At 44.0% G+C, this 26468-nt stretch overlaps 1 protein-coding gene across 1 annotated transcript; it reads left to right on the forward strand.

The window, feature by feature from the left end:
- Nucleotides 1–1377: 1377 nt before the first annotated feature.
- LOC143990303 (lysozyme C-1-like) lies at nucleotides 1378–26468 on the forward strand. The gene is made up of 4 exons (XM_077490357.1): nucleotides 1378–1489; nucleotides 14792–14947; nucleotides 19019–19097; nucleotides 26402–26468. Exons 1-4 carry the CDS (start codon nucleotides 1378–1380, stop codon nucleotides 26466–26468), a joined length of 414 nt encoding a protein of 137 aa, XP_077346483.1.

Raw genomic sequence — 26468 nt, forward strand, 5'->3', positions numbered from 1 at the left:
CCAGCAGAATCTACCAGCAATGCTCCACCGGGTCCAGTAGATAATAAGCCAGCAGAATCTACCAGCACTGCTCTACCAGGTCCAGGAGATAATAAGCCAGCAGACGATACCAGCACTGTTACTTCAGGTCCAGGAGACAGGGAGCCAGGGGACAATACCAGCACTGTTCCACCAGGTTCAGGAAACAGTGGGCTTACAGACAATGCAAACACCTTCCACCCAGGTCCAGGAGACAGTGAGCCAGCAGAATCTACCAGCACTGCTCCCCCGGGTCCAGTAGATAATAAGCCAGCAGAATCTACCAGCACTGCTCTACCAGGTCCAGGAGATAATAAGCCAGCAGACGATACCAGTACTGTTACTTCAGGTCCAGGAGACAGCAAGCCAGGGGACAATACCAGCACTGTTCCACAAGGTCCTGCAAAAAGTGAGCCTACAGATAGTGCAAGCACTGTTTCACCAGGTCCAGGAGACAATAAGCAAGCAGATAATACCAGCAAAATTCCAACGGGTCTAGAAGACAGAGAGCTAGTGGACAATACCCGCACTGTTCCACCAGGTCCAGGAGACAGCGAGCCAACAGAATTTACCAGCACTGTTCCACCAGGTCTAGGAGATAATAGGCCATCAGACGATACCAGCACAGTTCTACCAGGACCAGCAAAAAGTGAGCCTATTGACAATACCAACACAGTTCCTCCAGGTTCAGGAAGCTATGAGCTAGCAGACCACACCATTACTGTTAGACCAGGTCCAGCAAACAGTAAGCCTTCAGACAATGCAAGCACTCTTCACCCAGGTGCAGGAGACAGTAAGCCCACAAAATCTACCAGCACTGTTATATCAAATCCAAGAGACAGTGAGCCAGAAGAATCAGCCAGCACTACTCCACCAGGTCCAGAAAAAAATAAGCCAGAAGACAATTCCAGCATTGTTCCACCGAGTCCAGGAAACAGGGAGCCAGTAGAGAACACAAGTACTGTCCCACCAAGCCAAAAAGACAGCGAGCGAGCAGAATCTACCAGCACTGTTCTGACAGGTTTAGAAGATAATGAGCAAGCAAACAAAAGACCAGGTCCAGAAGACAGTGAATCAAAAGAATATTTCAACACTGTTCCACCAGGTCCAGGAGACAATGAACCAGCTGGAGTTTTCAAGCCAATCAAAGATGAAGTAGCAACAACTGTCAAATTTGATAGCAACAGTAGCAAACCACCAAATGAAAGAAATGACCATAGGCAGTCAAGTAGTCATGTGACTCAAAAGGCCTCCAGCAATGATCTATCATCTTCTGATCTGGATAGTTATACAGAACAAGCAACCACACAGAATAAGCAGCATATTACATTTCAGAATGACCACGGTGACTCTGAAAAAATGGTCACAAATGTTCAGACACCCCTACAAAAGGAGGAGGACCGTTGTGTGATACTGCGCATGGTCAACAATTTAAAACTGGCTGGACATGCAAAGATTAGTGCTGCTAGCTGTAAGTACACATAACTAAATATAGTGTATGCACAAAGATAAGTCAAAACAGTACAAAAGCATGAGGATAGAATCATGCTAACTGTACATTGATAGATATCTGATTTCCTCTGTTATGCTTATCTCGTTCACCTAACAGACAAAAGAAGGAAATGCTTGATTCAGCACTTTTTTTCATTATCAATTTGAATAAAATTGGAATTGTTGAGATGAAGAAAGATTTTTTTTAAAATTGGCAAAACTTAATGAGAGCTAATTAGCACTTTCAGTGGTCAGGAGGTCTTGTTTTTACATCTTAGGGTAGGTCTAAGTGAATTAACCCTCCCCAAACATCATATTAATTATGGACTATGGCCTCCCAATGTAAAACACATGTGCTGTGGCACTTAATTATAAATGTGCCTGCAGTTATAGTTTTCTCTTTGTTTACATGCAAAGTCCCACAAATTGTGATATCCACCTCATGCAGCTTCCTGTGATGGTATGGTAACAATGCTGCACTGCTGCAGAATTTGGAGCAACATTGCCCATCCCATGTAAGCTGTGCCTGTTTGCACTACAGTGTGATGGCAATAAGCATTGTCACTGCTGATTCACAAGCCTTTTTTTTCAATAAACACCTAGCCACAACTAGTCCTGTTCACTGCTTTCGGGATTGGCAGCATTGCTTCTGTTTTAAAACCCTGTCACTGTGAGCTGCAGTTTCTGGGAGGGGGAGCGTGTGAGAGAAATGAAGTTCCACCTGTCTAAAGTGTTCCTGCCACCATTGCTAAAACACTTTATAAAACAGGAAAAAACACCTGTAGGGGAAACAAAGTTCAGTAAGATACTCATTTTTCCTTAGTTTTCCATAATGTAGCGGGTGACACCATCACCCTGCCGACATGAACCCGGACAGTGTATACAGGGTATACAGAGTACTCCAAATCTGGCAGAAGACACTGCAGCACAGCCTTTTTAAAATGTGACAGCAGCTGCGGGGAGAAGAAACCTCACCTAGTGTCACCGGGAAGAGGGCAAGGTCCGGTTTAGAAGGTGAACTTAGCCGTTAACACAACAAAAGAGAACGAATAAGATTAATTGTTACAGTTTACATATACTTTAATGACATTTTACAGTTTTAAGTATCAGTAAGTGCATTTTTAACTACTACAGCATTAACACTACTGCTTTTGTAAATATAAAACACATATACTACATTAACCCTTTAAAGTCCACATTTTTTCAATGAGTTAACGTGACTCAAAATGTGCTCTACCAAGCGGTATAGCAGAACGTTAAAGGGTTAAAAATGGACTGACAATGGGGTTGATTTAACTACGTTAGCATTATTATTATTACTACTATCACTATTATTTTTAAGTATTATTATTATTAGCGTTATTATCAGCAATGAGCCCGAAGTTCGAGTTGAACGTCGCGTGTTCGCCTGTTCGCCGAACAATGAACAATATGCAGTGTTCGCGACAAATTCGAAAACTACCGCAACACCGTTGAAGTCTATGGGACACTAACATGAAAAATCAAAAGTGCTAATTTTAAAGGCTTATATGCAAGTTATTGTCATTAAAAGTGTTTGGGGACCTGCCCCAGTGGACATGTACAGGTGATACTCGAAAAATGTGAATATCGTGCAAAAGTTCATTTATTTCACTAATGCAACTTAAAAGGTGAAACTAATATATGAGATAGACTCATTACATGCAAAACAAGATAGTTCAAGTCGTGATTTGTCATAATTGTGATGATAATGGCTTACAGCTCATGAAAACCCCAAATCCACAATCTCAGAAAATTTGAATATTGTGAAAAGGTGCTCCCACTCTGATCAGCTAATTAAGCCATAATACCTGTAAAGGGTTCCTGGGCCTTTAAATTGTCTCTCAGTCTGGTTCAGTAGGAATCACAATCATGGGGAAGACTGCTGACCTGATAGTTGTGCAGAAAACCTTCATTGACACCCTCCATAAGGAGGGAAAGCCTCAAAAGGTAATTGCAAAAGAAGTTGGATGTTCCCAAAGTGCTGTATCAAAGCACATTAATAGAAAGTTATCTGGAAGGGAAAAAGTGTGGAAGAAAAATGTGCACAAGCAGCAGGGATGACCGCAGCCTGGAGAGGATTGTCAGGAAAAGGCCATTCAAAAGTGTTGGGGTCTTTCACAAGGAGTGGACTGAGGCTAGAGTCAGTGCAACAAGAGCCACCACACACAGATGAAACATGGACATGGGCTTCAAATGTTATATTCCTCTTGTCAAGCCACTCTTGAACAACAAACAACCTCAGAAGCGTCTTACCTGGGCTAATGAAAAACAGACCAAATTTTGCATCTCATATGGAAACCAAGGATCCAGTGTGAAGTTTCCACAGTCTGTGTTGATTTGGGGAGCCATGTCATCTGTTGGTGTTGGTTCACTGTGCTTCATTAAGTCCAGGGTCAACGCAAGCCATCTACCAGGAGATTTTGGAGCACTTCATGACTCCTTCCTCAGACGAGCTCTATGGGGATGCTGACTTCATTTTCCAGCAGGACTTGGCACTGCCAAAAGCACCAAAACTTGGTTCAATGACCATGGGACTACTGTGCTTGATTGGCCAGCAAACTCACCTGACCTGAACCCCATAGGGAATCTATGGGGCGTGCCAAGAGAAAGATGAGAGACATGAGACCGAACAATGCAGAAGAGCTGAAGGCCAATATTGAAGCATCCTGGTCTTCCATAACACCTCAGCAGTTCCACAGGCTGATAGCTTCCATGCTGCACCGCATTGAGGCAGTAATTGCTGAAAAGGGCCCAAAGCAAGTACTGAGTACATATGCATGGTTATACTTTTCAGAGGTCCGATATTGTTCTATGTACAATCCTTGTTTTATGGATTGCATGTAAAATTAGAATTTTCGGAGATTGTGGATTTGGGGTTTTCATGGGCTGTAAGCCATAATCATCACAATTTTGACAAATCACGGCTTAACCACTTTCAGACCGGACCATTTTGCTGGTAAATGACCAGAGGTCTTTTTACAATTTGGCACTGCGCTGCTTTAACTGGTAATTGCGCGGTCATGCAATGTTGTACCCAAACAAAATTTGCGTCCTTTTCTTCCCACAAATAGAGCTTTCTTTTGATGGTATTTGATTGCCTCTGCGATTTTTATTTTTTGCGATATAAATGGAAAAAGACCGCAAATTTTGAAAAAAAATGATATTTTCTACTTTTTGTTATTAGAAAAATCCAATAAATTCAATTTTAGTCATACATTTAGGCCAAAATGTATTCAGCCACATGTCTTTGGTAAAAAAAAAAGTCAATAACTGTATATTTATTGGTTTGCGCAAAAGTTGTCACATCTACAAACTAAGGTACGTTTTCTGGAATTTACGCAGCTTTTAGTTTACGACTGCCTATCTCAGTTCTTGAGGTGCTAAAATGGCAGGGCAGTACAAAACCCCCCCAAATGACCCCATTTTGGAAAGTAGACCCCCTAAGGAAATTGATAAGTGGCATGTTGAGCCCATCGAATATTTTATTTTTTTGCCTCAAGCGATTGAATAATGACAAAAAAATAATTTTTTTTTTTTTTTACACAAAGTTGTCACTAAATGATATATTGCTCACACATGCTATGGGCATATGTGAAATGACACCACAAAATAAATTCTGCTGCTTCTCCTGAGTACGGGGATACCACACGTGTGGGATTTTTTGGGAGCCTAGCCGCCTACGGGGCCCCGAAAGCCAAGAACCGCCTTCAGGTTTTCTAAGGGCGTAAATATTTGACTTCACTCCTCACTACCTATTACAGTTTTGAAGGCCATAAAATGCCAAGATGGCACAAAACCCCCACAAATGACCCCATTTTAGAAAGTAGACACCCCAAGCTATTTGCTGAGAGGCATGTTGAGTCCATGGAATATTTTATATTTTGCCACAAGTTGCGGGAAAATTACAAACTTTTTTTTTTTTTTTTTTCACAAAGTTGTCACTAAATGATATATTGCTCACGCATGCCATGGGCATATGTGAAATGACACCCCAAAATAAATTCTGCTGCTTCTCCTGAGTACGGGGATACCACATATGTGGGACTTTTTGGGAGCCTAGCCGCGTACGGGGCCCCGAAAACCAAGCACCGTCTTCAGGCTTTCTAAGGGCGTTACAGTTTTGAAGGCCATAAAATGCCAAGATGGCACAAACCCCCCCCAAATGACCCCATTTTGGAAAGTAGACACCCCTAAATTTAGGGGTACACTAGTGAGACTAGGTAATAAATGGCGGGTGCCCTGAAACTATAAAAAAAATAACTAACCAACCAGCGTCACCTGTAACAGTTATATGGTGATCACTGGTGAAAGGGTTAACTAGGGGGCAATCAGGGGGCTTTATGCGGTAGTATATGGGGGTCCCTGGCGCTATAAAAAGCTGCGGCGAACCTAAATACCTACCTGCCTAACTAGCGTCACCTGTGACACTAATACAGTGATCAGAAAAACGATCGCTTATTAGGCTGGGTTCACACTGGAGCGATGCGGGAACGCCACGAATCCGCGGCGGGTTCCCGCATCACATGCCTCCCGGCGGCAGTTCACACTGCCCTATGCGAACTGCTGGGAGTGTCAGTGAAATGTTAATGACACCCCCAGATCAGTTCGCATATCGCAGTGCGATCTGCAAACTCGGATTGCATGGTGTGAACACCCATGCGATCCGATTCTGCTGCGGACCAAAAAAAGGGTCCCGTGCGAGTTTGCGGCGGGTGCGGCGGGTGCGGCGGGTGCGACACGAATTCAGCCATACTATCTGTATGGCTGAACTCGAATCGCACAGAGATCGGATGTGATTTGCACTGCAGTGCGGTGCGAATCACATCCGTTCTCATAAACCGCTGCAATGTGAACCCAGCCTTAGTGACACTGGCGACGGGGGGTGATCACGGGGTTAAACCTTTATTGGGGGGGTTAGGGGGGTACCTTAGAACTAAAGGAGGCTAACCCTAACTGCCCTAACAGTTATTACAGTCACAAATGACACCCGCCGGGTGATCAGGGGGTTAAACCTTTATTAGGTAATAAATGGCGGGTGCCCTGAAACTATAAAAAAATAACTAACCAACCAGCGTCACCTGTAACAGTTATATGGTGATCACTGGTGAAAGGGTTAACTAGGGGGCAATCAGGGGGCTTTATGCGGTAGTATATGGGGGTCCCTGGCGCTATAAAAAGTTGCGGCGAACCTAAATACCTACCTGCCTAACTAGCGTCACCTGTGACACTAATACAGCGATCAGAAAAATGATCGCTTATTAGGCTGGGTTCACACTGGAGCGATGCGGGAACGCCACGAATCCGCGGCGGGTTCCCGCATCGCATGCCTCCCGGCGGCAGTTCACACTGCCCTATGCGAACTGCTGGGAGTGTCAGTGAAATAATGACACCCCCAGATCAGTTCGCATATCGCAGTGCGATCTGCAAACTCGGATCGCATGGTGTGAACACCCATGCGATCCGATTCTGCTGCGGACCAAAAAAAGGGTCCCGTGCGAGTTTGCAGCGGGTGCGGCGGGTGCGACACGAATTCAGCCATACTATCTGTATGGCTGAACTCGAATCGCACAGAGATCGGATGTGATTTGCACTGCAGTGCGGTGCGAATCACATCCGTTCTCAAACCGCTGCAATGTGAACCCAGCCTTAGTGACACTGGCGACGGGGGGTGATCACGGGGTTAAACCTTTATTGGGGGGGTTAGGGGGGTACATTAGAACTAAAGGGGGCTAACCCTAACTGCCCTAACAGTTATTACAGTCACAAATGACACCAATGCAAAAAAAAAAAAAAAAAAAGCAATTGGTGTCACTGTGACTGGGGGGGGGGGGGCAGGGGTAATTGGGGGGGTGATCGGGGGGTAAAGGGGGGGTGTGAGTGTGCCTGGCATGTTCTACTGTATGTGTGGTGTGTTGGTGCAACTCACCGAACCTCTCTCCTCGGTGCCGGAACGAAAAATACCGACACGGAGGAGAGAATACATCACTTCCTCTCCTGTGTTTACATTACAGGAGAGGAAGTGATGTCACTGAGGATTTCCATTCGTCGAGAGCGATCGCGAGGGGGTGGCCATGAATGAATGGCCGTCCCCTCATCCCGGATCGCTCTCGAAGGAATGCCGACCGCCGCAGGCACCGGGGGGGGCCCGATCGGGCCCCCCACCCGCGGGCAGGCAGGGACTTATATATACGCCCATATGCCTGCCCGTGCCATTCTGCCGACGTATATCGTCGTGCGGCGGTCGGCAAGTGGTTAAACTATCTTGCTTTACATGTAATGAGTATATCTCATATATTGGTTTCACCTTTTAGGTTGCATTAATGAAATAAATGAACTTTTGCATGATATTCTAGTTTTTCAAGTATCACCTGTATCAATACAAACATTTTTTTTTAAAACGCCCTTTTTTTGGGAACAGTGATTTTTTGAAAGCTTAACCACTTTCAGACCGGACCATTTTGCTGGTAAATGACCAGAGGTCTTTTTACACTTTGGCACTGCGCTGCTTTAACTGGTAATTGCGCGGTCATGCAATGTTGTACCCAAACGAAATTTGCGTCCTTTTCTTCCCACAAATAGAGCTTTCTTTTAAAGGTATTTGACTGACTCTGCGATTTTTATTTTTTGCGATATAAACATAAAAAGACCGCAAATTTTGAAAAAAAATGATATTTTCTACTTTTTGTTATTAGAAAAATCCAATAAACTCAATTTTAGTCATACATTTAGGCCAAAATGTATTCAGCCACATGTCTTTGGTAAAAAAAAAGTCAATAACTGTATATTTATTGGTTTGCGCAAAAGTTGTCACATCTACAAACTAAGGTACGTTTTCTGGAATTTACGCAGCTTTTAGTTTACGACTGCCTATCTCATTTCTTGAGGTGCTAAAATGGCAGGGCAGTACAAAACCCCCCCCAAATGACCCCATTTTGGAAAGTAGACCCCCTAAGGAAATTGATAAGTGGCATGTTGAGCCCATTAAATATTTTATTTTTTTGCCTCAAGCGATTCAATAATGACAAAAAAAAATTTTTTGTTTTTTTTTTTTACACAAAGTTGTCACTAAATGATATATTGCTCACACATGCTATGGGCATATGTGAAATGATACCCCAAAATAAATTCTGCTGCTTCTCCTGAGTACGGGGATACCACATATGTGGGACTTTTTGGGAGCCTACGGGGCCCGCGTACGGGGCCCCGAAAACCAAGCACCGCCTTCAGGCTTTCTAAGGGCGTAAATTTTTGATTTCACTTCTCACTACCTATTACAGTTTTGAAGGCCATAAAATGCCAAGATGGCACAAAATCCCCACAAATGACCCCATTTTAGAAAGTAGACACCCCAAGCTATTTGCTGAGAGGCATGTTGAGTCCATGGAATATTTTATATTTTGCCACAAGTTGCGGGAAAATTACAAACTTTAATTTTTTTAAATTTTTTTTTCACAAAGTTGTCACTAAATGATATATTGCTCACGCATGCCATGGACATATGTGAAATGACACCCCAAAATAAATTCTGCTGCGTCTCCTGAGTACGGGGATACCACATGTGTGGGATTTTTTGGGAGCCTAGCCGCATACGGGGCCCCGAAAGCCAAGAACCGCCTTCAGGTTTTCTAAGGGCGTAAATATTTGACTTCACTCCTCACTACCTATTACAGTTTTGAAGGCCATAAAATGCCAAGATGGCACAAAACCCCCACAAATGACCCCATTTTAGAAAGTAGACACCCCAAGCTATTTGCTGAGAGGCATGTTGAGTCCATGGAATATTTTATATTTTGCCACAAGTTGCGGGAAAATTACAAACTTTTTTTTTTTTTTTTTCACAAAGTTGTCACTAAATGATATATTGCTCACGCATGCCATGGGCATATGTGAAATGACACCCCAAAATAAATTCTGCTGCTTCTCCTGAGTACGGGGATACCACATATGTGGGACTTTTTGGGAGCCTAGCCGCGTACGGGGCCCCGAAAACCAAGCACCGCCTTCAGGCTTTCTAAGGGCGTTACAGTTTTGAAGGCCATAAAATGCCAAGATGGCACAAACCCCCCCCCAAATGACCCCATTTTGGAAAGTAGACACCCCTAAATTTAGGGGTACACTAGTGAGACTAGGTAATAAATGGCGGGTGCCCTGAAACTATAAAAAAATAACTAACCAACCAGCGTCACCTGTAACAGTTATATGGTGATCACTGGTGAAAGGGTTAACTAGGGGGCAATCAGGGGGCTTTATGCGGTAGTATATGGGGGTCCCTGGCGCTATAAAAAGCTGCAGCGAACCTAAATACCTACCTGCCTAACTAGCGTCACCTGTGACACTAATACAGCGATCAGAAAAACGATCGCTTATTAGGCTGGGTTCACACTGGAGCGATGCGGGAACGCCACGAATCCGCGGCGGGTTCCCGCATCGCATGCCTCCCGGCGGCAGTTCACACTGCCCTATGCGAACTGCTGGGAGTGTCAGTGAAATGTTAATGACACCCCCAGATCAGTTCGCATATCGCAGTGCGATCTGCAAACTCGGATCGCATGGTGTGAACACCCATGCGATCCGATTCTGCTGCGGACCAAAAAAAGGGTCCCGTGCGAGTTTGCGGCGGGTGCGGCGGGTGCAACGCGAATTCAGCCATACTATCTGTATGGCTGAACTCGAATCGCACAGAGATCGGATGTGATTTGCACTGCAGTGCGGTGCGAATCACATCCGTTCTCATAAACCGCTGCAATGTGAACCCAGCCTTAGTGACACTGGCGACGGGGGGTGATCACGGGGTTAAACCTTTATTGGGGGGGTTAGGGGGGTACCTTAGAACTAAAGGGGGCTAACCCTAACTGCCCTAACAGTTATTACAGTCACAAATGACACCCGCCGGGTGATCAGGGGGTTAAACCTTTATTAGGTAATAAATGGCGGGTGCCCTGAAACTATAAAAAAATAACTAACCAACCAGCGTCACCTGTAACAGTTATATGGTGATCACTAGTGAAAGGGTTAACTAGGGGGCAATCAGGGGGCTTTATGCGGTAGTATATGGGGGTCCCTGGCGCTATAAAAAGCTGCGGCGAACCTAAATACCTACCTGCCTAACTAGCGTCACCCGTGACACTAATACAGCGATCAGAAAAACGATCGCTTATTAGGCTGGGTTCACACTGGAGCGATGCGGGAACGCCACGAATCCGCGGCGGGTTCCCGCATCGCATGCCTCCCGGCGGCAGTTCACACTGCCCTATGCGAACTGCTGGGAGTGTCAGTGAAATGTTAATGACACCCCCAGATCAGTTCGCATATCGCAGTGCGATCTGCAAACTCGGATCGCATGGTGTGAACACCCATGCGATCCGATTCTGCTGCGGACCAAAAAAAGGGTCCCGTGCGGATTTGCGGCGGGTGCGGCGGGTGCGGCGAATGGCTGAACTCGAATCGCAGAGATCGGATGTGATTTGCACTGCAGTGCGGTGTGAATCACATCCGTTCTCATAAACCGCTGCAATGTGAACCCAGCCTTAGTGACACTGGCGACGGGGGGTGATCACGGGGTTAAACCTTTATTGGGGGGGGTTAGGGGGGTACATTAGAACTAAAGGGGGCTAACCCTAACTGCCCTAACAGTTATTACAGTCACAAATGACACCAATGCAAAAAAAAAAAAAAATGCATTGGTGTCACTGTGACTGGGGGGGCAGGGGTAATTGGGGGGGTGATCGGGGGGTAAAGGGGGGGGTGTGAGTGTGCCTGGCATGTTCTACTGTGAAGTGTCGTGTTGGTGCAACTCACCGATCCTCTCTCCTCGGTGTCGGAACGAAAAATACCGACACGGACGAGAGATTACATCACTTCCTCTCCTGTGTTTACATTACAGGAGAGGAAGTGATGTCACGAAGGATTTCCATTCGTCGGGAGCGATCGCGAGGGGGTAGCCATGAATGAATGGCCGCCCCCTCATCCCGGATCGCTCCCGAACGAATACCGACCGCCGCAGGCACCGGGGGGGGCCGATCGGGCCCCCCACCCGCGGGAAGGCAGGGACGTACAGGTACGCCCATATGCCTGCCCGTGCCATTCTGTCGACGTACATCGTCGTGCGGCGGTCGGCAAGTGGTTAAAGTAAAACAGTAAAAATGAAATATTCCTTTAAATATCGTGTCTGAGGGGTGTCTATAGTATGCCTGTAAAGTGGCGTTTTTTTCCTGTGTTTAGAACAGTACCACAGCAAAATTACATTTCTAAAGGAAAAATTGTCATTTAAAACTGACCGCAGCTGTAATGAATTACGGGGTCTCGGCGATATAGATACAGATAATTAAAAAAAAAGAGCATGTGATCTCCCCCCCCCCCCCATGCATTACCAGGCCCTTTGGGTCTGGTATGAATATTAAGGGGAACCCTGAATCAAAATTTAAAAATTGCGTGGGGGTCCACGTAAAATCCATACCAGACCCTTTGGGTCTGATATGAATATTAAGGGGATCCCTGTGCCAATTAAAAAAAAATGGTGTATGGATCCCCCCAAAATGGTCTGGTATGGATTTTAAGGGGAACCCTGAACCAAAATTAAAGGAATATTTAATTTTTATTGTTTCACTTTAAGCATTAAAAAAATCACTGCTCCCAAAAAAAACCTCAGTTTTTAAAAATAAAATTTGCATTGATACATGTCCCCTGGGGCAGGACCCAGGTTCCAAAACACTTTTTATGACAATAACTTGCATATAAGCCTTTAAAATGAACACTTTTGATTATTCATGTTCGTGTCCCATAGACTTTAATGGTGTTTGCGTTTTTTTGACAAATTTTTTTGCCTGTTCGCATGTTCTGCTGCAAACCGAACAGGAAGGTGTTTCGGCTCATCCCTAGTTATTATTATTAGTATTATTACTATTATTATTGCTAATATATTATTTAGCTACTACAGCAATGATATCACTGCTTTTGTAAATATAAAACTCATATACTACAGTAAAAATGTATTGGCAATGAGGTGGATTTACTAAAACTGGGGAGTGCAAAAATCTGATGCAGCTGTCCATGATAGCCATTCAGCATCCAACTTTGGCTTGTTCAATTAAAGGGTTTGGAACCCTAAAAAAAAAAAATCTTCTCTTCCTATCTAGTAATAAACCTGGTTGATCCCTCCCGTTCCTGTGTCCCATTGCCTCTGCTGACTGTGAAAATCATGGCTGCTGAGCCCGATTACCATGGTCAGTTTACATGTCTCCGTCATCGGCAGCTCTCATCTCTCCTCTGACAGTCTCTCCCCCTACCTCCCTGTCAGCATCAGAGTGCTTTCCTCTCTGCTCCTCCCGCTGCTATTTAGTTACATAATGCAGCACATATCAATATATCCCATGCAGGCAGCCTGCCATTAAAAAAAAGTGTAGGTGTTTGTTTAAAATCAAAAAAGGCTAAATACCTTGACTCATGTATTGCCGTCTTGCCGGCTGCTGTGACCATGCCATCTTACCCACCTTATATAAATAAGACATGATCAACTTAGAATGGATTTAAATGGCCATAGCAGCCTTTTATTAACAAAACATAATTAACAATACATCTTCCCTCTACTGGCTGGCTGACATCACATGGGGAATCACCTTTGTTAATGGCAGAATACCTGCATTGGATACATGTAAAGTCACATAGTGACTTTACGAACACTTTAAGCTTTGGCAAAAATTCTGGAATCTGATTGGTTTTTATGCAGACTTGCACCAGATTTTGCACTCTCCAGTTTTAGTAAATCAGCCCCAATGTGTTCATGAAAAAAGTTGTGCTTCCCCTTTTTTCTGCCATTCATCTATAAAAAAAATTGAAATTAGCAAGCAACCATTCTATAATTATAAACGGATCTTTGCCCAGTCCAGCTTATAGAGATGAGTCATGAAGCAATTAGGCATCAACGGGCATGCACTAACCTTCTTAGTCCGTCCCTATCAAACCAACCTCAGGTAAAAAAAAATGTATTTTTCAGAATATAATTATCTCAACAGATAAAATTGGTACTATAGTTGCTTGTGACTTGCCTTTGATTTGTTCCTGACCTGCTTCTGACTTGTATCCACACTGAATTGTAAGCAAGAAAAAAACAAAAACATCACAGCAGAATAGAACTTTGCAAAGAAAATGCAAAGCATCTGAGCAGTAGGAAAAGAGCATACCCTCCAATTTAGTAATCAAACTTTGCCTTCCAACTTCATCGACAAAACCCAGGTCAGTAGTGGGGATGAGCAGTGATTTAAGGGAAATTGACTTGGCCATCGGTAAAATTTCCCCATAGCAGAAACTCTCAATTTCACTCAAACTGTTTAGGTAGGGATGCACAATGTTGTATTTACAGTAGTTTTGTTTATTTAATTAAGGGTGCTATTTATTAAAAAATGTGTGCATTCACACATCCTTCAAAAATAATCTCTGTAATGTGTCTAATATATGTATATTTTGGAAATACCACAATTAGGAGAATATGACCAGGTTGATCTGACGATCATAGGAAATACACATATTATGGAAATTATTTGTGCCAACTGGTGAGGCATTTTATTTTATAAATAGGTCCCTTAAGCCCCATACACACTATCAGATTGTCTGCTGATTTTTTCCTTCAGGTTTACCAAATCCATGTAGTACAAGGGCCTGCCTGATTGCATACACATTGAAACCCCTAAGGTTTGACCTTATATTATATGGTTTTGGTAAATCTGATGGAAAAAAATCAGCAGACAATCTGATAGTGTGTATGGGGCTTTAGAGTTCTTTGTATTTGTGTCTTTTTGTGTAATTATTTGTGTACTATAGCTTTACATTTTTATTTTTACTTTTTTGTTATCTTTTTTTTTCTGTAAAACATCATAAAATTAGTCTAATGAGACTTTGTTGGCACAAAACAGATGCAAGATAGTTGAAAGAAGCTTCTGTGATCCTCAGGAGACATTCAATGCTCGTTCCCCCATTAAAACCCACCAGAAACCACAAAAAATGTCTCTGTTGACTTCAGTACATTTTGCCACAATGGTGAAATTTTGCAAAAAAACTAAAGCTCTCAAATTTGTTCATCCCTAGTCAGAAGCAAGAAACAAACAAGTATAGTATGTTGAGGATGGGTGGATGAATCGAGATAAGGAAGTATGGATGGATAGGTATATACATGGTTGGTTTGATGGGTGGTTTGGTACACTGGTTTTATGGTAATGTACAGTATGGTACTTATTTTTACTTTTCTTATTTGTTTTTATTTTGGAAGGGATGTGCTTATTTAGACATTCAAGCAACTACAATTTCAAGTTAAAAAAGAAACTCAAGAACGGCCATGGCTTTGGCTTATGCCAACTTAACAGTAGACAACATTGTAAGGATGGAAAGGCTCCTTCTAAAAATGTTTGCAAAATTCCATGTTCCAGTAAGTGAATACTTTTTGTGTTTATTTCTTGTATCCTGTTGCATTCCAGTTTTCATTGTGCAGGGCTGGGGAGAGCATTCATCAATTCCTTGATAGATGACATCTCATGGGGAACAACTCACTAGACTCATGGTGCAAAACTCCTTAAACCAATAACATCATTGGCCTTTGATGTGTTATTTAAATTATAGCATCTTATATATGAGCATCTTACCTTGTTCTAGTAAGTGACTATTTTTGGTTCTTTTACCTGTATCCTGTTACATTCCGGTTTCCATTCTCCAGAGCAGCATGGAAATTAAAATATCAAAACTGACAGTATTAGATCAGTTCATCACAGGTGCATAACTGACTGGACTCAAGGTCCACAACTCCTTAAACCAATAATATTATTGTACTTTGGTGTGTAATTCAAATTATAGCTCTCTATAGCACTATGTAGATAAAACCATAAATAGCAATATGGTAGTCGTGTTAGTTTTGCTTTATTTGTTTTTCTAGGAAAATCCTTAAAGTATTGCCTGGTTAAAAATAAACTGAAATAACTAAGACATGCAAAAGCTTGCTCTCACCTGTTCCACTGCTCCTTCCTCCAATCTTCACCATCTTGCACAGTGACTGCCCCTTCCTTTAATCTTCACTTTCGGTAGAATACCGTCTTCTCACATTCCTCACTTTCAGATCCCCCAACTGCACTCTTAGATTCTTCCTGCTGGCCCTTACATCTCTACAGGACACAGCCCAGATGTAGCTGTCAGCAGAAGGAGTCATAGTCTGTGTTTGGGGAAGAATCTAAAATTCCTGAAAGAATAGAAAGCTGTAGCTCTTGTTGTCTTGTTCTAACCTGTTCCACTGCTCCTTCCTCCAATCTTCACTATCTTGCATAGCAATGGTGACTCCCCCTTCTCTTGATCTTCACTTTCTTACAGAGTAATGGTCACTGGCCCTTCCTCCGATCTTCGCTATCTTCCAGAACAATGGTCATTGCCCATTCCTCCAATCTTTACTATCTTCCAGAAAAAAATGGTCACTGCCCCTTCCTCTGATCTTCTCTAATTTCCAGAATAATGGTCACTGCCCCTTCCTATGATCGTCACTAACTTCCAGAACAATGGTCACTGCCCCTTCCTGAAATCTTCAATATCTTTCAGAACAATGGTCACTGCCCCCTCCTCCGACCTTCACTATCTTCCAGAACAATGGTCATTGTCCTTTCCTCTGATCGTCACTATCTTCCAGAGCAATGGTCACTGCCCCTTCCTCTGATCTTCATTATCTTCCAGAACAATGGCCCCTGCCCCTTTCTCTGATCTTCACTATCTTCCAGAACAATGGTCATTGCCCTTACCTTCAATCTTCACTATCTTCTAGAACAATGGTCAATGTCCCTTCCTTAGATCTTCACTTTCTTCCAGAACAATGATCACTGGCCCTTCCTCTGATCTTCACTATCTTCCAGAACAATGATCACTGCCCCTTCCTCTGATCTTCACTATCCTCCAGAACAATGGTCACTGCCCCCTCCTCTGATCTTCCCTATCCTCCAGAACAATGATCACTGCCCCTTCCTCTGATCTTCACTATCCTCCAGAACAATGGTCACTGCCCCCCTCCTCTGATCTTCCCTATCCTCCAGAACAATGGTCACTGCCCCTATCCTCTGATCTTCACTATCTTGTGGAATAACAGTCACTGTCCCTTCCTCTGATCTTCAATACCTTCCAGAACAATGGTCACTGCCCCTTCCTCTGATCTTCACTATCTTCCAGAACAATGGTCACTGCCCCTTCCTCTGATCTTCACTTTCTGTAGAGCAATGATCTCCTCATATTACTCTCTTCCAGGTCCCCCAACTGCACTCTGTGGTTCCTTCTGCTGGTCCATACATCTTTACAGGACACAGCCCAGATATAGCAGTCACCAGGAGCAGCCATACTCTGTGTTTAGGGAAGCATCTCAAACTCCTGGAAAAATAAACAGTTGTAGCTCTTGAATAGAGAAAGAATCGGAGGAATGGTGGTTGGAACAGTTGTGTGCTTTTTATATGTCCTGACATTTAAAAAATTTTAACTAAGAGATAAAACTGCTTTAAAGTAAACTAAATTTGCTCGTTAATTTAAGCGAAGCTGTGATGCCTGGAGTCGACTCCCACTGTCAGTAGCGGGCAGATGTAGCCTGATAAAGATGATATGGCTGCCACAATTGTTATATGCCCTGCATAATGCCCCAGTGTGGATAGGGAAAAAGTGGTTTAAAAAACTGGAGACCCTCTTCTGGAAGTTAATCTGGAAGGGGGGACAGGCGAGAATTCGACTCCAGGCATTACAGCAGCCAACAGACAGGGGGGGATTGGCGGTCCCCAGCCCCAGGAATTATTATTTAGCAGCCCAGCTGCAACATTTGGTGTGTTGTGATCAGGAGGGGGAGGTTAACCCAAATGGCAGAGCAATGCTGATAGGAGCCCCACATAAAACCGTGGTGGAGGTACTGGAGGCAAGTTCTTTTCATCGTAAGGACCCCATAACAAATATGGTAAGCAAAGTATGGAGAACGGTAAAAAAGATGATGGGATGTAAAGGATGGACAGAATATACCCCATTATGGGATAATATGAATTTGCAAGAAGTACGGTCAATTGGGAAAATCAGCACCTGGGAAAAGAAGGGTATAATTAGGTTAAGTCATATTTATGATGGTAGTACTTTGAAAACATTTGTAGACTTAAAAAGGGAATTTGACGTACCGCAAAAAACATTCTATCGATACTTGCAGCTCCGGCACGCCCTGACAGCGCAGTTTGCCCTACAGATACCTGAATGGGATAAGATATCCCTTTCCCAGGAGATAATGAAAATAGATAAACCCCAGGGAGCTATATCTACCCTTTATGAACTAATATGTAAGACTACTGAAATAGAACCAGGCCTAGCTAAGCAAAAGAAGAAGTGGGAGGAGGATATAGGTGAAATCACAGAGGAACAGTGGAAGAGAATATTGGAACTGGGACCATGGGTATCAGTCTCCCCGTCACAGAAAGTATCACATTTAATGTTACTATATAGGGCCTATTTCACTCCTAAGAGGCTGTTACTATTTGGAAGAAGGATGGACGCCGACTGCCCTAGATGCCGAGGACATGGGGATCTTATACACATGATGTGGAGGTGCCCAAAGCTCTTTCGATATTGGGAGGGAATAGTAGAAATTATAAATAAAACTTTTGGGACCAAGCTGGATCTAGACCCCAAAATCTGTATTTTGGGATATAGGAAAATAACGGGGGAACAAAAAGATACCACGTTGGCAGTTATACGGTGTTTATTTCAAGCGCGGAAATTGATCGCGCAGAAATGGCAGTCTGAGAAAGCGCCTCTTTTGAGTGAATGGACCCAAGTTATTAATAATCTAATTTGGAAAGAGAAGACTGTATATATACGCAGGGGAAACCTCAGAAGGTTTGAGAAAATATGGAGACCATGGTTGAATGAAAGAGGGTACCCACCTGATAAATAAAAAAAATGGATGAAGAATAGGGTAATTTAAAATCTACGGAGGGTAAAATTAGGAGCTGGTGTTCAACCTGGAGGGGGGGGGGGGGTCGGGTTGGGGGGGGGGAAGGGAGGAGGGAGTGATAAAATGCTGGGTAAATGAAAATAGAAAATACTGAAACACCCCAACAAAAGAAATATCCTTGTTACTGTTCTGTATATAATTTGTTTTTATTTTGTGTAATTTTTATTTTTATTTGTTTGTTTGCATAAAGTATAATAAATAGAAATAATTTAAGTATTAAATGAAAATAAAGAAGAAGAAGAAAGAAAGGAAAGGGACAAAAGGAAAAAGAGAAAAGAGGGGGAAAAAAAAAAAAAAGAGAGAAAATGCATATGATGGTTCAGCAGCCTAGACATCCTCACACAAGTGGTGATAATAAACTGGTTATTAACATCGGTTACCCGGGCCACGGCCGCCGCTGAAATCAGTACAAACTCCTGGCTGTTCTCTGATGCATAAAAAAAATAAAAAATAAAAAATTTGCTCGTTAATCATTTTCCATTTTATTTCCTTCTCTAGAATTTCTAAATGACGATTTTAGCGATGACATTAGTTGCCTTAAGAAGAGCGTGAAAAGCATTAAAGACTTAAATGCGTGGTAAGGCATAAATATAACATAGAAATCTTATCCCCACACTAGACATACTTGTAATTGACACAACTAATCCAGTATTGCTTTACTTTAAACAGGGATGTGGCTTAGTCCTGGCAAATTTTTGAACATATAGCTCCCAGGCTATGCAAGGTCTTTTCAGAGAGCTATGAGTCACAGTCCTTTCCCTCTTCTATGTATCAGGCACATATTATACTCATACCCAAGCCAGGGAAAGACCCCAAGTATTGTGCGTCCTATAGGCCGATTTCCCTTTTGAATTAAGATCTTAAAGTCCTGACCAATGTGCTAGCAACTAGATTGACCAAACTCTTATCATCCTTGGTTGGTATTGATTAAACTGGCTTTATCCCCCAGAAATCAACTGACATTAATCTACGCAGAGTTCTGACTCACTTGCAGCTCCCCCCTGATGAATCAGCTTCTAGGGTTCTGGTTATGCTTGACATAGAGAAATCTTTTGATTCAGTAGATTGGGTCTACATGTCGGCTGTGTTAGAAATGATGGGTTTTGGTCCACGTTTTCATAACTGCATCAAGATCCTATACAAAGCCCCTATGGCACAAATTTGGGTGGTGAAGTTTTTTCCATTGGCAGGGGGACCAGACAGGGCTGCCCATTGTCCCCAGCGCTGTTTGCGCTAGTGATGGAACCAATGCCATATGTATTTCTCCCCTCTTTAAAGGCATTCAGGTAGGTAACATCACTGAAAAAGTGGCACATTACGCTGACGACATGGTCCACTTTTTGAATGACCCTGGGCCTTCCCTTAAAGAGGCACTGGCATTGCTCTCCATGTATTCTCCCTTGACGGGGTACTTAACCAAAGTATATTTTACTATAAGTATTGGCAAACAGGTGGTCACAATAATTGTGCTGTCATCCCAACATAGAATGACAGAACAATGACTTTTGATATAACAATTATAAACAATGTAATTATAAGGCAGCTCCCCTACATTTATACCTATGTGTGAGATCTCACTTAACCACTTGCCTACTGGGCACTTAAACACCCCTCCTGCCCAGACCAATTTTCAGCTTTCGGTGCTCTCACACTTTGAATGACAATTACTCACAACTCGCAACGCTGTACCCAAATTAATTTTTTGTCCTTTTTTTCCCCACAAATAGAGCTTTCTTTTGGTGGTATTTGATCACCTCTGGGTTTTTTATTTTTTGTGCTATAAATGAAAAAAGACCAAAAATTTGTAAAAAACACAAAATTTTCTTTGTTTCTGTGATAAAAGTATGCAAATTATTAATTTTTCTTCATACATTTTGGCCACAATTTATACTGCTACATATCTTTGGTAAAAATAACCCAAATTAGTGGATATTATTTGGTCTTTGTGAAAGTTAGAGAGTCTACAAGCTGTGGTGTGAATCATAAAAAATTGATCACATCTGATGTACTGGTGGTCTATCTCAATTCTTGCAACCCGAACAAGCCAGGAAAGTACAAATACCCCCCAAATGACCTTTTGGAAAGTAGACATTCAAAGGTATTTAGTAAGAGGCATAGTGAAGTTTTTGGTGTTGTCACTTTTTCCCACAATTCTTTGCAAAATTAAGATTTTTTTTTCGTTTTTTATTTTTTTTCCCACAAAATTGTCATTGTAATAGGTTATTTCTCTCACATGGCATGTGTATACCACAAATGACACCCCAAATTATTTTTTGCTACTCCTCCTGTGTATTTTGATACCACATGTGTGGGACTTTTTCACAGCCTGGCCACTTAGGCTGCTTTCACACTGGGGCGGGAGCAGCGTCGGCGGTAAAGCGCCGCTATTTTTAGCGGCGCTTTACCGTAGTTTTAGCGGCGGTGTGCGGGCGCTAGCGGGGTGGTTTTAACCCCCGCTAGTGGCCGAAAAGGGGTTAAACCCGCCCACAAAGCGCCGCTGCAGCGGCGCTTTGCCGGCGGTATTGCCGCGGTGTCCCATTGATTTCAATGGGTACGAGCGGTATAGGAGCGGTGAATACACCGCTCCTTCACCGCTGCAAAGATGCGGCTAGCAGGACTTTTTTCACCGTCCTGCCAGCGCATCGCTCCAGTGTGAAAGCCCTCCGGCTTTCACACTGGAGTTAAAGGGGCCGGTTTTTTTCAGGCGTTACACAGGCGCTATTTTTAGCGATGTAACGCCTGAATACCGCCCCAGTGTGAAAGCAGCCTTAGAGAGACCCAACATGCAGGGAGCGCCGTCACGTGTTCTAGGAGCATAAATTACACATCAAACTTGTTGACTACCTATTATACTTTTGAAGGCCCTGGAGCACCAGGACAATGACACGTGACACTGACGTGGCACTGATGGCAGATGGCACTGATACATGGCACTGATGGCACGTGACAAAGATGACAGATGGCACTAGTACGTGGCACTGATTACACTTGACACCGATGACAGATGGAACTTATCTGTGGCACTGATGACACGTGACACTGATGTTGCACTGATGACAGATGGTACTAATACGTGGCACTGATGACAGATGGCACTAATATGTGGCACTGATGACAGATGGCACTAATACGTGGCACTGATGACAGATGGCACTAATACGTGGCACTGATGACACCTGACACTGATGACAGATGGCACTAACACGTGGCACTGATGACACGTGACACTAACACGTGGCACTGATATGTGGCACTGATGACATGTGACACTGACAGGTGGCACTGATATGTGGCACTGATGACATGTGACACTGACAGGTGGCACTGGGGATACATGGCACTAGGGACAGGTGGCACTGGGGACACGTGGCACTAGGGACAGGCGGCACTGGGGACACATGACACTGGGGACAGGTGGCACGGATAGGTGGCACTGGGGATAGGTGGTACTGGGAACAGATGACACTGTTAGGTGGCACTGGGGACAGATGGCATTAAAGGTGGCACTGGGGACACATGGCACTGACAGGTGGCACTGGGGACAGATGGCACTGATAGGTGGCACTGGGGACAGGTCGCATGTGTGTGTGTGTTTCAGTGTGTGTGTGTTTTACTGTGCATGTGTGTGTGTGTGTGTGTGTGTGTTTTACTGTGTGCGTGTGTGTACTCACAGCCGCTGCAGCACGGAAGCTCTCCCTTCTCACACGCTGTCTCTGTGTGAGGAGGGGTGCCGGCGATGAGAGATGATTTCATATGTTTACATATGAGATCACCTCACATTGGATAGCCCGATCGAGTGCTAAATGGCCGCTGTGATTGGCCATTTAGCACGATCTGTGATTGGCTGTGGGATGCCCTCCCGGCAGTTAGCGTCCGTTCTGTAGCCATCTTTTGGCTATAGAGCGGGCGCAAAGTGGTTAAAGTACTCAGTCTCTTTGGTCTTCTTGTCTTCGCTAGCAATGATAATTCCTGATAATTTGTAATCCAAGGGTTAAAGTAATTAAAGTTGAGTTAATGATGATCTTAGTGTTGCTTCCGTAACTATAATACAATACTTGAGGTGCGATAGTAAGTAGGCCTTATGCCTGCCTAATATCAGTTGCTATACTCCTCCACCGTAGGACTATGGATCCCAGCGAGGCCTGTATATAAGTCTGACTAGGTTCAAATAGTTAATAAACTATGGGCCACAACCCGCTCACCAACTGGATCTGAAGCTTGGTATGGTAACTTTGGTTCGGTGTTTGCAGCTTGCTTCTATGTTAGCCGTCTCCGTCACTCCGTTCCGTTCCGATAGGTGGATCTGGTCTTCCGATGCTCAAATGAGTGTCTCTAGATCTTCCCAATCTGATCACTGTGTCTCTGGCACTTCAGGTCACTCACACAACCGAGCAGGGTTGTGCTCCGCAAGGGCAATAGGCCGATTCCTCCGGGAGGCCTCCTCACAAGTATTGAACACGTCACCATTTTTTTAGATAAATATATTTGTAAAGGTGCTATTGACATGAAATGTTCACCACATGTTGGTAACAACCAGTGTTGGTCATCTTACTTTAAAAAAGTAACTAGTTAAGTTACAAATTACTTCTCCCAAAAATTAATTGAGTTAGTAACCTGGTTACTACATTGGAAAAGTGATTAGTTACACAGCAAAGTAACTGTGACCTTTTTTTTAATATTCTATAGACGGGACTAGCGAAGGAAGTGAATGTCGCCGCCTCCATTGGCGAGATTGACACCTCGCAAGCCCCGTCACCTGGTATGGATTTACAGGGGAACCCCTACGCCGAAAAAGCGGTGTGGGGATCCCCCCAAAGTCCATAGCAGACCCTTATCTGAGCACGCAGCCCGGCCAGTCAGAAAAGGGGGTGGGGACGAACGCCCCCCCCTCCTGAACCGTACCAGGCCGCGTGCTCTCAACATGGGGGGTGCTTTGGGAAGGGGGGGCCCTGCGGCCCCCTCACCCCCAAACACCTTGTCCCCATGTTGATGAGGACAAGGGGCTCTTCCCGACAACCCTGGCCATTGGTTGTCAGGGTCTGCGGGTGGGGGGCTTATCAGAATTATCCGGGAGCCCCCTTTAATAAGGGGGCCCCCAGATTCCGCACCTCTACCCTATGTGAATGAGTATGGGGTACGATGTACCCCTACCCATTCACCTGGGAAAAAAAGTGTTAATAAAAAAACACAACACAGGTTTTTAAAGTACTTTATTAGACAGCTCCGTGGGTCTTCTCGCCGGGCTATCTTCTGCTCTTTTACTGCTAGCTCTTTTACTAGCAGAGGAGCCCGGCTTTCTCCGGGGGTCTTCTTCCGACTTCGGGGGTCTTGTCCCGCTCTTCGCTTCTTCTGTCAGGCCTTCGCAATCTTCTCACAGCTCTTTTACTAGCGTTGGCCCGGTCTTGTCGATTGTCGCTGTAGCCGCCGCCTTCTTCTTCTTCTTCTTTCGTCTTCTTCCTTCCGATGTTGACACAACGCTCTCTCTGGCCATAATGGCAGCGACGCGTTGTGCGGCGACTTATATAGGCATAAGGGGCGGGGTCACCGGGTGATGCCATGTGGTGACCCCGCCCCTTTATGATGCCACAGCCCGAGGGATGTGGGGACTGTGACATCATAAGGGGCGGGTCACCATGTGACATCACCCGGTGACCCTGCCCCTTATGCCTATATGTGACCGCACAACGCGTCCCTACCATTATGGCCGGAGAGAGCATCATGTCAACATCGGAAGGAAGAAGAAGAAGAAGGTGGCGGCGACAGCGACAAGACCGGGGGGCGGAATCTGGGGGTCCCCTTATTAAAGGGGGCTCCTGGATTCTGATAAGCCCCCCGCCCACAGACCCTGACAACCAACGGCCAGGGTTGCGGGAAGAGGACCTTGTCCTCATCAACATGGGGACAAGGTGCTTTGGGGTGGGGGGCCCCCCTTCCCCAAAGCACCCCCCCATGTTGAGGGCACCTGGCTTGGTATGGTTCAGGAGGGGGGCGCTCGCTCGTCCCCACCCCCTTTCCTGACTGGCCACGCTGCGTGTTTGGATAAGGGTCTGCTATGGACTTCGGGGGACCCCATGCCTTTTTTTAGCGTAGGGGTTGCCCTTTAAATCCATACCAGGCGATGGGGCTCGCAAGGTGTCACTCTCGCCGATGGAGGCCCCAACATTCACTTCGCCAGTAATGGGAACAGCATTACCATGAGGGGAAGAGTAATCAGTTAGATTACTCGTTACCCTCTAAAGTAACTGCGTTAAGTAACTCTGTTTATTTTAACTGAATTACTTACATCACTGGTAACAACCCATGCACACCATACATACAAAGAAACCAAAACAAATAATAAATTAAGTTATGTGTAATAAAATGGGATGACACAGGGAAAAAGTATTGAACACATGAAGAAAGGGAGGTGCAAAAAGGCATGAAAAGCCAAGACACCAGCTGAAATCTATCAGTAATTAGAAAGCAATCCTGCCCCTTGTCAGTGCAAATTTATATCAGCTGGTTCAAGCTCAACTGATGGCCTATAAAAAGGTGTCTCATTACCAAGGTGTCACACAAGAAATATCTCATGATGGGCAAAAGCAAAGAGCTCTCAAGACCTCTGCAATGTTATTGTTGCAAAACATACTGATGGCATTGGTTACATAAGGATTTCTAAACTTCTGAATGTTCCAGTGAGCACTGTTGGGGCCATATTTCGGAAGTGGAAAGAACAAAATTTCACCATAAACCAGCCACGACCAGGTGCTACTCGCAAGATTTCTGACAGTGGAGTGAAAAGAATTACCAGAAGAGTTGTCCAGGAGCCAAGGCCCACTTGTGGAGAGCTTCAGAAAGACCTGGAATTAGCGGGTACACTAATGCACTCAACCTTCATGGCCTGTATGCACACTCACCACGCAAGACTCCATTGCTGAAGAAAAAGCATTTCACAGGCTTGTTAGACAAGCCTGTGAAATACTGGGAGACTATAGTCTGGTCAGATGAGACTAAAATTGAACTCTTTGGACACCATAATACGCACCATGTTTGGAGGTCAAATGGTTTGCACATCACCCCAAAAAAAAAAAACCCATACCAACAGTAAAGTTTTTAGGTGGGAACATCATGGTTTTTCAGCATATGGTAGTGGCAAACTTCATGTCATTGAAGGAAGGATGAATGGAAGAATGTACCAGGACATTCTTGTTAAAAATCTTCTGCCATCTACCAGAAAGATGAATATGAAGCGAGGGTGGACATTTCAGCAAGACAATGATCCCAAACACAAAGCCAAGGAAACTCTCAATTGGTTTCAAAGAAAGAAAATGAAGCTGCTAGAATGGCCCAGACAATCACCTGATTTGAATCCAATAGATAATCTATGGAAAGAACTAAAGATCAGAGTTCATAGGCGAGGTCCACGGAACCTTCAAGATCTGAAGACTGTTTGTGTGGAAGAATGGGCCAAAATCACACTTGAGCAATGCATGCGACTAGTTTCTCCATACAGAAGGCGCCTTGAAGCTGTCATTACCAATAAAGGATTTCGTACGAAGTATTAAATACATTTCAGTTAGCATGTTCAATACCTTTTCCCTGTGTCACTACATTTTATTACACATAATTGAATATCTGAACTTGTTTTGGTTTCTTTGTATGTATGGATTGCATGGGTTGTTACCGACACGTGGTACAAACCACATGTCAATAGCATCTTTAGAAATATATTTACCTAGAAAAATGGTGATGTGTTCAATACTTATTTTACCCGCTGTATATTTACATAGTTAGGAGTTTTCCTTCCTTTTATTTGGTGATGAGCACTGAAGCTTCCTTAGTGATGTATAGAATGATCATTTACCCTGTGAGTGTACTTTATTATGTCGTCTTCTGTTGTAGGCCGGGTTGGAACAATCGTTGCAAAGGGAAGAACCACAAGCAATATATAACGGGATGCAAACCCTAA

This window comes from Lithobates pipiens, unplaced genomic scaffold (genome assembly GCF_037356315.1).
Source record: "Lithobates pipiens isolate NorthernLeopardFrog02 unplaced genomic scaffold, aLitPip1_a1.2 Scaffold_18, whole genome shotgun sequence".
NCBI classification, from domain to species: domain Eukaryota; kingdom Metazoa; phylum Chordata; class Amphibia; order Anura; family Ranidae; genus Lithobates; species Lithobates pipiens.